Below are 15,583 nucleotides of genomic sequence, written 5' to 3' on the forward strand. Positions count from 1 at the left end.
AATATATATACATATTAAACTCAATAATATTAAAAAAAAAAATATTATAAAATAACCTGTTTTGTGATGAGAGTTACGAGTATCTCTGGAATTAGCTTCAATAATTTTTTTCTCATTAAAAAAGAAGTCTATAGTGCCAAGGCCACCTATATATATATAATTATATTCTCAACATTGTTACACCTTTGCTATGAAAAAAATAAATTAGTCTATTGAAACAATTTCTTTTCCTTTTCTCTCAAATTCATTTCATATTTATCTTTGGAAACCAAAAAGAAATGTTAAATGGAAAGTCAAAAATTGTAATTCTTGCACTTTCACTTTTCTTTAGTGTAGTTATGGTTTGTTTTTGCTGCATTTTAGTGAGCCATTTCGTAAAGGAATTTGGAAATGTACCAAAGAGATCAACTCGAAAAAATCAAGATGTGTTGTGGACAGGATTTGGAATTTCTTTATTTGTAATATTTGCTTTTGCTTTTGTTGTATTTGCTGTATTTTCTAGTTGTGGTATAATTTATATAATCCAATGTAGCACCAAGATTGCACCTGCACCTTTGGAAGCTGGAGACTAAAAGCCATAACTCTTAGAATTGTGAGACAAGCATAACTCGATTCTACAAAATCGACTTGTAAGGTTAGAATTGTCTCTTACTTATAAATTCATATCCAGATCAACTCATGTCCAATATGAGACTTCTTAACATTAACCATACTATGGTTTAACATTTACAGATAATTAATCTATCAAAGTATATACTACAAGAGTCAACAAAGATTTTGTTTTCCCTTTTTTACTTTTTTTTTTGTTTGTATATTAACTAGTAAGTCGTTGGATTAATCTAACAATCGAGAATATAATTGCCATGTTTAGATTATTACCGTCTCTAGTTCAGATTATAAGTAAAAGTAGTTAATTTGGTATACTTATTGAGAAATTTAGTTAAATGTGACTAATCACTTTGATTTCATAAACAATTATAAGTGAATTCTCAACAATTTCATTCATGAGAAATTATGTGCTTGAAAAATAATATGATTTCTCAAAAGCAACAAAGACCATATATATAGTAGCAAGTCATATAATGTCTAACCTACTTCAATTTACATTTCTTAAGCATGATCATCATTTCAAGATGAAGGAAATTTGTGCTGGTTGAATTTAATTTGTGCAAGACGACTTGTTGTTCAACTGTTTTATGTCACATTAGCTCCAAATTAAATTTATGCATCGCTAACCAAGTCATTGGGCTCAAGTGGTTAATGAGCTTCACAAAAAGGACAATTTCGGGAGAACCCGGGTTCGATTCCTGGACGGAACAATTTCTTGGCCAGATTTTACTTACCTCGCGCCTCTTTCCCTTAGGAACCAGATAATTATAAACAAAAAAAAAAAAATCATGCATCGCTAAAATGAAGCAGCCGGGTGAGTTTACACCCAAAAAAGATTTTCAGTTTGTAGATGAAAACAACCTACAGTCGAGCAAAGGGTGAACTGAATCAAAGGCAGACGAATCTAGTATAGCTGAATCTTTCTCGAATCTAGTATAGCTGAATCTTTCTCAACTGGAATTGACATTATTATTAGAGAGAAGTAATTTTAAAGCAATTAGGATAATGAAAAAAATGTACCGTTAGGAGGCCAAGATCGAGTATATCAAAGTGCTTAATGTGTAACTTAAATCATGAGACTCTCTCAATCTCAACTAGGCTAATATTTTGGGTTGAACTCTCCTCACGTGTTTTAAGTCCTAACATATACAATAGGTATGAGTAAACAATATTAATTTCTTGCAAATAAGGAAGAAAAAATAATTTGATATTAATCAAATTATAGATTAAGAAGTTTTTAACCCTCCGGTTATCAGGAAAAGGGGGTCTGATAATCCAGAGTTCAGCTACGTGAGGTAAATCAAATCTGATAAAAATGATTCTTATTAGAAATTGAATTCGAATTCTCCGGAATAAAGTTATAAGAAGTTACGTGAATAAATAGTGGAAATGAATGAAATTGAATAGATTATATTCAATTCCACTCGATACTTTTTTAAATAACCAAATAATAGAACCTCATATCATCCCTCTCATATATATATATATATATATATATATATATATATATATATATATATATATATATATATATATATATATATATATATATATATATATATCAGTTCATCTCATTCGATCAATTCAAGTATAATCTACATATAACTCGATCTTTATAATTTTGTAATAAGTTTGAAATCTTTCCAATTTACTACCTCAAAAACAATTATTAAATGAGTCTCCCAAGTAACTAGGGTTGTTCTATGGTCACCCTTCTCCATAAGGAGAAAATTTTCTCTATGAGGATGTTTATTTAACTTCTTGTTTTTTTTTTTTTTTGGTACAAGGATGTTTATTTATTTAACTTAATGCTAAAAGGTGAAACGTCCGTGAATGCTCTAATAATTCATTCAACCCAACACCTCAAATTTTTCTATTAAATAGATGGACAAAACTTATATGCATTGTTTTAGATGCAGTTTTTTCTGTTCCTCTCACAAAAAGGTAGTTTTTAATATTTTTTAATAAAAAAGAAAAAAAGAAAACTATTTTTAAATAATAATAATCACCTCCATGTATCTAGCACAGGAAAAACTATGTATAAGGCACTGTACATAAGTTTGGTCTTAAATAGATTCTGCTAATAATTTTACATTATTATATTTTAAGGGGGTGCACCGAAAATATTGTGAATCCGAAGAAACCACACCAAAAATCCTTAGTGTGTGGAGCAAATGAATAAAACAACAAACATGATGTGGTTTCTTCGGATTCACAACAGGAAATTTATGGAAAGAAAAAAAATTCACCACAAAATATTACAATCATAAATCCAAAATGAATTAACAAGGGGATACCTTTACAAACCCTTTAGCAACACATTCAAATGTTTTTTATTTTGTTGACAAGAACACATTGAGAAGTTGAAATAAAGTTTTTTTTGGTTACAAGAGAGAGAAAAAAAGAGAAAAACAAAACAAAAGTGACTACTCCCTAATAAAAATCACACCCCCAGCGTCAGCGTCAATAAGACTGAGCAACTCGGTAGGGGGAGCTGTTAACAATACCAGAGGAGAATTCGCTGAAGCTCTCAATTTAGCCAAAAGGTCTGCACACTTGTTGCCTTCCCAAAGAGTATGGTCAATCACCACCTCCAATCTCTTCCGAATAATTGCTGAATTTTGTGAACCTCATTTGCCAAACTATGATAGTTTGAAACACCCTCCTTTATCAACTTGACAGCAGAGAATCAGAGAAGCATACAACATTATGGAACCCCTTATTCCAGCATAACCCCAGACCATGTAACACTGTCATGATCTCAGCATAAAGAATGTTTGACTGACTCGCGGTACCATAAAAACCTTCAAGAAACGTACTGGCATTATTACGAATCAGCCCACTGAAATCCGTAGTTTGTGGCGAGCACAAAATAAAGTTAATAAAAACCCAAAATTAAATAAATAAAAAAGTATAAAAAAATACAGTAGTATAAAAGGAAAGTTGAGATGTGCCGATGAGTTAATACAAGTGTATAAAAAAAGAGTTGAAAGAGGAAAGAAATCATGTGTGATTTCCAATGTAATAAGTGTAACACAAAAAGACAAATGAAACTAAAAAGTGTGGCTACGTAAGTACAGTTTCCGCCGCCTGAATGAGGAGAAAGTAGGCAGGCATGCGGTTTTGAAGAGGGAAGGCCACGCCTGCCTTTGCCTTCAACACCAACTGTCACTTTGTCACTGCTTTAGGTGAACATTCCATAACATAATCTAATCTATGCATACTACTTCCCTATACTTACTACTACTGGTAAGTCATCTCTATTTTACCCATTTGGTTTACATATTATCCAAAATTAACTTCTCCATTATTTAAATGCTAGTACAAAGTTATTAAGTTTATTTTTTTGTTAAATATATACTAATATTTTATTGCAGTGATAGTCCTGTAAGTAACTAGGGGGTCTTGTTACACGAGTGGACACTCTGATACCATGTTGACAAGAGGATCAAAATGGAAAAGAAAACTCATTCTCATTGAATTGGGAAAAAATGAAAGTTTTTGGCGGTTAAAGAAGGAGAAACAATAACCAAAACCGGATTTTCGTTTGGATGCAGATAGTAGGGATTCGTAGAGTTGGTGGGGAAATCTATGTAGTTCTGGAGTGCCATTGTTCCAACAAGAAGACGCCTAATCTTAACTTTGCACCATCTAAAGAAGATGCCGAATCTTGAGAACGATGTTCCAACAAGAAGTACACTAATTATCATTTCTAAGCATCTACGCAAGGACTTGAGAGTCGATACGAAACTCCACGCAGCTAAACCTAAGTCTCCACGCATACAACCTCCCAACACCTCACAACTCCTCAACACATATATAGTACTGTACATTTCCCCACAAATATGATTAAATTCTTTAAACTCTTCAATATTTTTTTTCACCACCAGTTTAATCTGGTACGGGGTCAGTTCTGGCATCAAGTGGTTTCAGCCCCTCCTGATCGTAATTGTAGGGGATCGAACTGTGGTCCTCCCTACCAAGCTCAACGTCAATCATACTGAACCTAAACTCTTCAGTATTGTACCAAACACAAAACACTTTCAAAACTAGATTTTTTAAAATAAATGCTTTTAACATGTCTTAAAACTTATTTCAATAAATGTACTACTAGTTTTGTTTCGACTTGACTAATTGAGATTCCATTCTGCTACAGTAAAATGTTATGTGCCTTGACTCTCACTTTTCATACCACACAAACAAACTCTGCAAACGGCATGCATGCTTCCTGCCAGTTTTATTTACACTTTCATTAGCCATATAGCTGAATAGGAATTTGGAAAGCAGCTAGATGTCTTCACAATATATTCTTGGCATTTTGATTATTATGGAGATAATTGATTTCAAATTAATCAGTTCAAGTTAACATTTATTTTAACAGAAAACAATAATTTCTGTAAGTGTTCGACTTCTGGCTACTCCCGCATCGCTATTGAGTATTGAGTCCAATTCTATACGTGAGAATTGTCTCTACTTTAAACACATACTCAGGTCATCTCGTAACTGATGTCAGACTTCTAAACACATCCTCTCGTGTCCAATACTATTGGACTTGGGGCACAAATATAAATGGTGGATGGCCCGATCAGAAACCTGATAGCAGGCGGCCTAACAAATCATGAAGAAGGCTCTAATACGATCTTAAATTTTTATATTAAGTCTAACTCATCCTTACAAAATCGTGGTTTACTAAAAATTACTGTGAATTTATATACGCCGATCAATCTAAACATATTTTACAATATAAATCAATTACATCCATGAAATTATTTATATAAAAAAATTGATTTCAATTTCAACTATTTTTAAAATCACAATTATTATCTCTGATCAGTATGTATTAAAAAATATTTATTGAAAATATCAATTTTTTAAATGAATCTTAGTATTAATCTACGTAGTTGCGCAAAGAACATTAAAATAAAATAAAAAGGACTAAGGTAAACATTGTACTATGTACTACTAGTTGTTCTTTTTGTGAATGATGATGATAGTGATTAAACGAATTTGGATGAAGGAAGGAAGGAAGCATGCATGTTTGACATTGACTCTAGAGATGCTGAATTCACATTTGCAGTTTATGAACAAATGCTAAAGACAGAATAATACAACTATTACTAGAAGCATATGGTGTAATGCATGTCAGAAACAAAATAAAAAATACAAAATGAACAACAAAGGAGGTTTCTTTGGTCGACAACAAGGACATATCACTTTTGCAGGCTTCTTCTATTACAGTACTTGATCTTCTTTTCACTTTTCAATTCATAATACCTTTGTAAAAAATTGATACTTCCATAAGCAAAATTCATTGACTCATAGGGGGAAAAGATTTAATGTTGTTACACCAGGATGCAGTAATCAATATCTGTCGTTGGATTATATATCAACGGTTGACATGATTTTAAATAAAAAAATACAATTTTTAATTTAAGCCATTCAATCTTAAATTGATAACCGAGATTGAAAACTACGTATATTAACCATAGCAGTGAACCTTAATCCCTCTTAGGGTCTAAGGTAAATTTTTTTGGTACTCTAAAGTTTTGGTCGAGTACATGTGTGATTTTTTGGTATTCTAATTTTTTTTTTAAGCATGTTTAGAATAATATAAAAAGTTTATTTACAAAAATTTAGAATTTTTTAAAATGAGAATAATTAGATAATTTTTCTAAATTTTAAAAAATAAAGATAAAATTAACGAAAATCTCAATTTAAAAATCAATTTTTGACTTTTTTTTCAATGAATTTTTTTATTTGTTTTGAAGGATTTTTCAATGAACTTTTTATAATGTCTTTAACATGTCTACAAAATAATCATTAAAAAAATATTCTTAGTTTAATACCATAGACTAAAACTACATGCATAATAATTTTATAGGCATCGAAATATGACATTTTTTTATAGATACAAAAAAAAACAAAATTTAGTAATTTTATAAACACGAAAAACAATTTTAACCTATTTTAAAAGAAAAAAATAAATAGGAAATAAACTACTACTAATACTTCAGCTGTATTCCTTTAACTTGCTGTATCTTAGACACAAAGCCACCTTTCCTAAGCTAAAAATCAGCTTCTGACCTCATACTCCTTAGACTAATATACTCTATAACTACCATGTTTTCTTTTGTTCTTTTTTACTTTTTCCACTGTTTCAAAAACATAATGTACCCTAATATCCACAACATTCTTTCACAGCATGCATATTCACCTCGAGTAATAACCATTATTATAGCCACCTCCTGCAAACTACAAACTCACATAGATAGAGAGAGAGAGAACTCCAATAATAGAGACAATAGACAAACAACACCTAAGGAAACAGCAGAACACGCTCTTCCGACAATAACAGACAAACCAACTATCCTAAGGTCCCCAACATTCATTCATTCTTCCACATACTAACACACTTCTAAATTTTCTCACACCCCTTTCATCCCCTTATAAAACCCTTCTTCCCCTTTCCTCATTTTTCATCATCAGAAAAAACAGAGCAAAAAAACAGAGTTTCATAAAACAGAGTATTTTCACCTACCCTTTTGCTTACCTTGTTCAATTCCACTAAAGTTTTTTAATTTCGAATACCCTTTTGATTAATTTGTTTAATTCCACTATCACAATGTTCAATCAAGAGAGGCTGATGCATTACCAAGTGGAACCATCATGGAACTACTTCATGAGGTTAAAAACAATGGAAGAAGATCAAATGGAGAGAATAATGAGACTAGTTTCACAGAGTGCTGTTGTGATATTTAGCATAAGTAGCTGTTGTATGTGTCATGCAATGAAGAGTTTGTTCTGTGGAATGGGAGTGAATGCAATGGTTCATGAAGTTGATGAAGATCCTAAAGGGAAAGAAATGGAGAGAGCATTGATGAGGTTACTTGGAAATTCAACATCACTTCCTGTTGTTTTCATTGGTGGTAAATTAGTTGGTTCTATGGATAGAGTTTTGGCTTTTCATATTAATGGCTCTCTTGTTCCTCTCCTCAAAGATGCTGGTGCTTTGTGGCTTTAGAAGATTATGAATTTAGTTTCTTAGTCATTAGAGTTGGATTTAATTAGTGATAATGTTTACATGCTTAATTAGAGAGATTAATATAATTAAGCACTGACTTATAATGTGTAGGTAACCTCTTTTCTGTTTCACTTATGTGTATGTCTCTATCCATAGCATAAGCTTAAGAAATACAAAACAAGGCATTCCCTTTGCTCTTTTCATTCTACATCACTTTGATTAGTGAAGAAGTTTCCGCGGTTCTGCGGTTCTTTATTTAGTACAAAATGTTGTCATATTATTGCAACTATTGTAGCATGGTAGCATAGTGGAATTTGAACGCAATTTTGCGAACTAATTGACAAAATCAATGTTTTCTAAACAAGTGGCAATATATGTTTTTCTCACGATATCCATCTTTTTACGTTGCATTTGGGTTTAAAAGTAAGGTTTGAGACAAAATACAATGGCATATTTCCAAGCTTTAAGTTTATCTAACTTTCCCATAAGGATTAGTACAATTGATACTCTTATATAGAGCTATCATTAGAGGATTAACTAACCACCTAATTAATGCAAACCTTTTTCAGTCTTCCTCTTTTCAGTTTTTCCGGGTCTGTTTAGTTCGAAGTAGATGGATGAGAGGGGAGGGAATGTGAGAGGATAATCTTGACCAAAAAAGGTTTTTTTTTATTAATTTTTTTTTTAATAAAAAAAATGTTTTTTATTCTTAGAAAAAAAATATTAAAAACAAAAAGTCTCGATTATTAGAGAGATTTGATTGGTTAAAAAAACGTTTTAAATTGCTAAAGTGAATATTTTAAATTCATAGAACATTTTAAATTAAATTGTGAGGGGACATTTTAAATATTTTGTTTTAAAATTTTGTTTTTGTTTTCAAGAATAAAAAACGTTTTTTTTTTTAAATGATTTAAGAAAAAAATGATTTAATAAAAAATGTTTTTTTATAAAAAATGATTTAATATACGTTTTTTTTGCCAAGATTATCCATTCACCTCCACTCTCCTCCATCTAATTCGAACCAAACAAACTCTGATGGTCATTTCTATTGGTTTTTCTCACATGTTGACTTTCCACAATTTCATCTTTAAATACTTAAATCGGAGACAGAACAAAAATATATGCACAACAAACAACTTAAGTTCCGGTAGCACAAAAACTAAACCTTGCTGATTAAATTCTTTCTCTCCCTCTCCATTAGGAAGCTTATCACCCTCTAATTTCTTCATTTGAGCTAGAACATCTAAGGCATCAGCTGCAAGAAAAATTTATAAACTTCAATGCTCGATTTTAGGATTTGATGTTCTCGGAAATAAGTATTTAGCTACAATTATGTCATTCTTTTATCACTTATAGATACTTTTGCTTGGCTACAATTTAGACAAAGCTTCTAAGTTGCGCTATGTTACTAATTTGTCATAGAATTGCTGGGGAAATAAAGTAATCTTTTTAAAAATAAAAATCTTGTTCAGCACATTTACTATAAATAATCTTGATCACTTCAATTATATAAAAAATAAAATAAAAAATACTAAACAACATAATTCACATAATCTAACAACATGTCCGCTTTCAATGGTTATTCCTTCAAGTAAGGTTACCGAAGTTGACATGGGAAGAACGGTGCAATGGATTTCATCCGTGTTTGACCAAATAAGTAATTAAGCTTAAATGCAGTTTTGGCCACCCAAGTTTCCTAATTACTTAATTTTGGCCCTCCTAGATTCAAATGCTTGAATTTAGCCCTCACTTTTATCCCCTTTTACATTTAAGCCTAATTTAAATGTTTGACATTGTAATAGATCTTGATTTCACACATGAAAACAATTTTAGCCGTTTAATTATCATCATATGCATATTCGATCCTTGTATTGGGGCCTATTAAATGAGTACAATTGATGCTCTTGTATGGAGCTATTATCTAATTAACTAACTAATTAAAACTTTTGTAAAAAAAAAAAACTAACTGATTGAAACTCTAACTAAACCAAAGTTGTTAAAATTTCTTTTTGAATCGTAAACTCTATTGATTCTACGTTTTTAGGTACGACTTTCGTGTAAATCAAAGTTAAAATAGTTTTGAGTAATATCGCAAGTCAAAACGAGTTTACACGATTTAACTCTCTATAAAATCGGTAAAATCATTTAAACTCGCATGTTTTTACCTACTTGAACGTTTTTAAGCTAAAATATTTTTTATAAAGAGCACTCTTTTTAAAAATACATATAATATAATATTAATAATAAATAATTAGAATTGTAATATTTTTTTACACTCGTGCGTATTTTAATAAAGTTTAATATATTATAGATAAGTATATCAATTATTCAATTATTTTAAAAATGAATTTTTGTTTATAGCAACCAATAGGAAACAACGTCTCTTTTACTTTATGCATATGTGCGAGAATAAGAAAGAAAAAAGAAAAATACACAAAAGAATAGATAAAAACATATAAGAGACGAAACATACAAGTAATTAGATTTTGATATTTTAATAGCATATTAAAAAAAATTATACAATTATTGAAATATAATATGTTACTTGATAAATAGTAGATACATAAATGTAATAGAGGTTTCGTAAAAATAAAATAACAGGGGTTAAAATTTACGATACAATCACTTTATATTTCAATATATATACTATTCATTGTTAAAAAAAATAAATTTATATATATATATATATATATATATATATATATATTGATTGTTCAAAAATATATATAATATTCATTTTTACGTGACATCCATGATTTAAAGAATCATATTTAATAAATGAAAAAAATGATATTACTTTTTACAAGATATATTGTAGGTATATAGTTGTTGGTGCCATTTGTTAGGAAAATTAAGGCTTTCCAACATGTATATTTTCAACCAATAACAACAATATTTGTTACTGAAATGCATGATATAGTCATATTTAATTGATGAGAATGAGAGAAAACCAATTAAGTGTGAATTATCTAATATTTAAAATTAATTTTTGAATTTAAAAATAATAATATATTTAATTTTTTATATTTTCTTTAATTAATATTTATTACACTTAAATTTTTAGGTTAAAAATAATTTTTTTAATTCAAATTAAGTTAAAAATTAAATAAGTTATAAATATAATTTTAATATGAAGTAAACTCTATGAATTTACAACCGAGTTTATGTTCCGATTCCAGCTAGACTAAATGTGTTAAAGTAAAAACTCGTTTCCAACAACTTTGAACTAAACATCATTATTCGGCTATTCGCCTATTTGGTTTTGATGACTCTGAGGATCGCATATCATGTGGTATTCCTACCAATACACAATGACTGTTGTGTTCAATGTAAGCTAATGTTACCTAACCTGTATTGTGTTCAACAAAAAAACCTTTGCAAACCACTGTCCACCAATATAAGCTATATTGTGTTTAATAAAAAATGTTGTGTATTGCAGTAATGATGAGAATGTGTTGTATTTTCCAACCTTTTAAATTTATCAAAATTCTCATAAGTCAAGCAAGCATGCCTATTATTTTATTACTAATGTTAATTGCATTTTTCTGAATATGGACCTGTTTCTGCAATGTCCAATCGTGGTGGTCTTACTGAACTACCCTGATTAGGGACATATTATAAGCAAAATCCATTTTGCTGCCATCACAATTGCCTAACAACTTAAATTTAATCTGTTGTAACACTAAGTAATTTAAATACTTGAAAATCACATAACACTTTGCTATCATAGAGATATGGACAATTGCTGGAGCAATATCAGATTTTCTATTAAGAGAAATTAAAGAAAAGGCAATGTGTTTATAAATCTCAAAAGGCCACAAAATATTATAGACACAAACAACTTGAGACAGTTGAGAGGCAACAAAATACATCACAAAAGAATAACAACAGAAATAAAAAATCATCATATGCAACCATTATAGTATCTATGTTTGACATCAACATTCCTTCTCTTCTTCTTCCTCAACTTATCACAAGTAAATGATCTCTCAAGTTGCTCCACCCTTTGTGTGAGAGATGTAAGAAGTTTTGTTTGTTTTTCATTCCTCTCAAACAATTGTGCCATCATATCCATCATCTTCTCATTGTCTTCCATCATCCTTTTCAACATTTTCCTATTCCCATCAACCTCCTCACATTCAATTCCAATTTTACCCTCCTCTTCTTTCACCACTACACTATCCACCTCAATTCCCTCCTCCACTAAACTTGTTCCCACACTCTCTTCCTTCTCTTCTTCTACCTCCATCTTCTCCTCATCCTCATCTTCACCCTCTTCTTCCTTTTCCTCCATCAAACAATTTTCTTCTTCTTTTACGAATTTAGCCTCACCACCAACCACATCTTTCTCCTCATTCACCAAAGAATCCATTTTTTCACCTCCCTCAATTTCCTCATCACACCCCCCATCTTCCTTCTCCATACCATTCACCAAAGCCGCAATATTTTTACCACCCTCATTCTCCTCTTCACACCCCACTTCTTCCTTCTCCAAACAAATCTCTTCAACCCCATCACACTTACCCTCACCATTTTCATCTTCAACCTCGGTTGCCATCATTTGAATTTGATCAACAAATTCTTGAAGAACAATAGCCCTTTTGATAAGCAACTTTCTCAAGTCCCTAAGAGCATAACAACAATGAAAAACTCTAACAGAATCCAACCTAAGAAGCAAATTCATGATGGTTTCACCGATTCTTACCTTCTCCTTTTGCTCCTTCTTCATCATCTTCACCGTTTCTTCATTATTCACCTTCTTTTCAATCTCCTCTAATTCAACCTTCATCTTCAACATCTTCTTCAAACTCTTTCTCACAAGAAACCCTCTTACAACCTTCTGAATCTTCGTTGCTGAATCGGCTCTGTTTCTCTCTGATCCAACGAAATGAACCGGAATTGAAACAACCTTCGACGGTGTGCTGTTGTTGTTACGAGGAGAACTCCTCCATCGGGTTCCGTACAAGGGGAAAGGTGTTGCTGGTGTTTTCGTGTTGTTGTTGTTGAATTGAAACATGATGTTCTGTTGTTTGTTGTATTAATAATAATGTTTGTGATTTTTGAGAGGATTAAGGTTGCTACTGTTTATGATGTTATTGGAAGAAAGATATAGCAGATTTATAAAGGACATGAGATTGTTAGTTTTGGAAGATTGATATGAATGTTCCAGAAGTTTCATGAGAAGAGAAGAGAAGAGAAGAGAAGAATAGAATGGAATAGAAGCGAAGAAGAATGAACAGATTCTAACCGTCTGCTGACGTGGTATGGGTGGGTCCCGCTACTTTATTTCAATAAGTTCTTCTAGATAACTGTCGATTCTTCTCGATGGAGAGCAACTGAGCAAGGCACTAGAAAGTAGAAAATATATTACTCGCTCCGTCTCAATTTGATTGATACAGTTGACTGTTTCATGAATGACGATGTATGACTTTAGCGATTAATATTTTTAATTATATAATAGTAAAAATTATAAAAATTTGATATTTTGAAAATATTCATTCAGACTAATCAAACAACATCTTATATGTTAATATTTATTTTTGTTTATTAGTAAAGTCAAAACAACTTCTGTGAACAATGCACAACAGTCAACCGTGTCAATCAAATTGGGACGAAGGGAGTAATTGGTGTGTGAGATTGTTTTATTTTATAAAACTATATTTTAATTATAAATTGTTCAATTTCAAATCAACACCAATTATAGCGTGAAACTATATATTTATTGACGGCAATAAATCTAGGTCCCTAGAAAATATGGTGTATTTTTTTTGTCTGCGTTCAGGGCCGGTCTAGATAATATGGAGGCCCGTATCGGAAAATAAAAATGGATTCCTAATAAATAAAAACACAAAAATTTTACAACGAATAACTATCTATTTAATTTAAAAATAACATCAATAACACAAAAACTAGTCAATCATCTTTATAACAAACCTAAAATAGTCATTCATCTATTTAATTTGGATTGTGTTATCTTCTTTTAGATTAAACCTACACATATAGTCCGCTTTTAATTTTTTATGATTGTTTAGATTGGACTATACCTCTACCTAAAATACAAACTTTGAGGCCCTAATTTTTTTTTGGAGCTGGCACTGATAGCGACTATAATATTTAAAATAAGTGGATGTTTAATAGTATAGTGGTTAGAAATTCCACCTTAAGGGTGAATAAGTAGAGTGTCCAGGATATAAACACTACTAATGTAATATATAATACGTTGTCCCTACCAACGGTGTTAAGATCTCGCGGAGGTATTTTTGAAAAATATGTTAATATTATGTAGATGGAACAAGTAAAGTTTAAAAATGAGAACTTGTTATGATAAACATTTTTTTATTAATTTACTTAAACATTGATACAACCATTATACTGAAAAAGAAAAAAAAACAATCCAAACGGGGTCATAATATGTTTATCATTGGGTTTAACATGGAGTTTATCAAAAATTATATTGCTTTGAATTCCACATGCTCCATTCTACACAATATTAGCATATTTTTTAAAATTTATTTTTTGAGTAATCTTAAAATTATCTTCTTTTTTTATAATGTTATCTTTTCTTCTTCACACTTTTTTTTTAAAAGTATTGCCACTTATTCTTTACTAGCGGACCAGACAGGCGCGCGTCTGTCTGCATCTAAATTATACAATCTAGAAATTACTAGTAACTAATAATGCACAAGAAAATTGACATAATTCCAAATATTATTTTCCACAAGTCATTTTCAATTCCTAACAAGCTAACAAGTTACAACACATTATAAATCAGTGCTTAATTTTGTTAACCTCTTTCTAATTAAGCTTGTAAACATTATCAATAAATAAATCCAACTCTAATGACTAAGAAAGTAAATTCAAAATCATCTAAAGCCACAAAGCACCAGCATCTTTGAGAAGAGGAACAAGAGAGCCATTAATATGAAAAGCCAAAACTCTATCCATAGAACCAACTAATTTACCACCAATGAAAACAACAGGAAGTGATGTTGAATTTCCAAGTAACCTCATCAATGCTCTTTCCATTTCTTTCCCTTTAGGATCTTCATCAACTTCATGAACCATTGCATTCACTCCCATTCCACAGAACAAACTCTTCATTGCATGACACATACAACAGCTACTTATGCTAAATATCACAACAGCACTCTGTGAAACAAGCCTCATTATTCTCTCCATTTGATCTTCTTCCATTGTTTTTAACCTCATGAAGTAGTTCCATGATGGTTCCACTTGGTAATGCATCAGCCTCTCTTGATTGAACATTGTGATAGTGGAATTAAATAAATTAATCAAAAGGGTATTCGAAATTAAAAAACTTTAGTGGAATTGAACAAGGTAAGCAAAAGGGTGGGCCGGTGGGTAAAAAAACTCTGTTTTACTCTGTTTTATGAAACTCTGTTTTTTGCTCTGTTTTTTGTGTGTTTGTGATGATGAAAAATGAGGAAAGGAGGAGAAGGGTTTTATAAGGGGATGAAAGGGGTGTGAGAAAATTTAGAAGTGTGTTAGTATGTGGAAGAATGAATGAATGTTGGGGACCTTAGGATAGTTGGTTTGTCTGTTATTGTCGGAAGAGCGTGTCTGCTGTTTCCTTAGGTGTTGTTTGTCTCTTGTCTCTATTATTATATATACTCTCTCTGTGTGTTTTTATTTTGCAGCTGCCTATAATGGTGAATATGCATGCTGTGGTGATACATGTTTCATTGAAACAGTGGAAAAGCAAAAAAGAACAAAAAGAAAATTGTTATTATGTAAGGATACATATTCTCGTCTGGTTGGGAGTATTCCGGTAAAGAACATATGTCGGTATCAGACATTGATATGACACCGCCTTTTACAATTATAATTATATTAATTTTTAAAAAATTACTCCGTATTATCGGTGTGTACGCAAAGCAAATTTACTGTTGTATTTTTTCCTTCAGTTTCCACGTAATTTTGATTTTGGACCGT

General features: G+C 30.9%; 2 protein-coding genes and 1 long non-coding RNA gene across 3 annotated transcripts; 2 read left to right on the plus strand and 1 right to left on the minus strand.

Moving 5' to 3' along the window:
- Positions 1–47: 47 nt before the first annotated feature.
- LOC123891533 lies at positions 48–4,734 on the plus strand. Its single transcript, XR_006803146.1, has 2 exons — positions 48–634; positions 4,009–4,734. It is a non-coding gene; the product is annotated as an uncharacterized LOC123891533 (long non-coding RNA).
- A 2,367-nt stretch (positions 4,735–7,101) lies between these two features.
- LOC123891534 (putative glutaredoxin-C14) lies at positions 7,102–7,892 on the plus strand. The gene has a single exon (XM_045941416.1). The coding sequence runs from the start codon at positions 7,232–7,234 to the stop codon at positions 7,628–7,630; it is 399 nt and encodes a 132-aa protein (XP_045797372.1). The 5' UTR covers positions 7,102–7,231; the 3' UTR covers positions 7,631–7,892.
- Positions 7,893–14,430: 6,538 nt separating this feature from the next.
- Positions 14,431–14,953, minus strand: LOC123891535 (putative glutaredoxin-C14). Its single transcript, XM_045941417.1, has one exon. The coding sequence runs from the start codon at positions 14,894–14,896 to the stop codon at positions 14,498–14,500; it is 399 nt and encodes a 132-aa protein (XP_045797373.1). The 5' UTR covers positions 14,897–14,953; the 3' UTR covers positions 14,431–14,497.
- Between the last annotated feature and the right edge of the window lie 630 nt (positions 14,954–15,583).

The sequence above is a fragment of the Trifolium pratense genome, linkage group LG6 (assembly GCF_020283565.1).
Source record: "Trifolium pratense cultivar HEN17-A07 linkage group LG6, ARS_RC_1.1, whole genome shotgun sequence".
Lineage (NCBI taxonomy): Eukaryota > Viridiplantae > Streptophyta > Magnoliopsida > Fabales > Fabaceae > Trifolium > Trifolium pratense.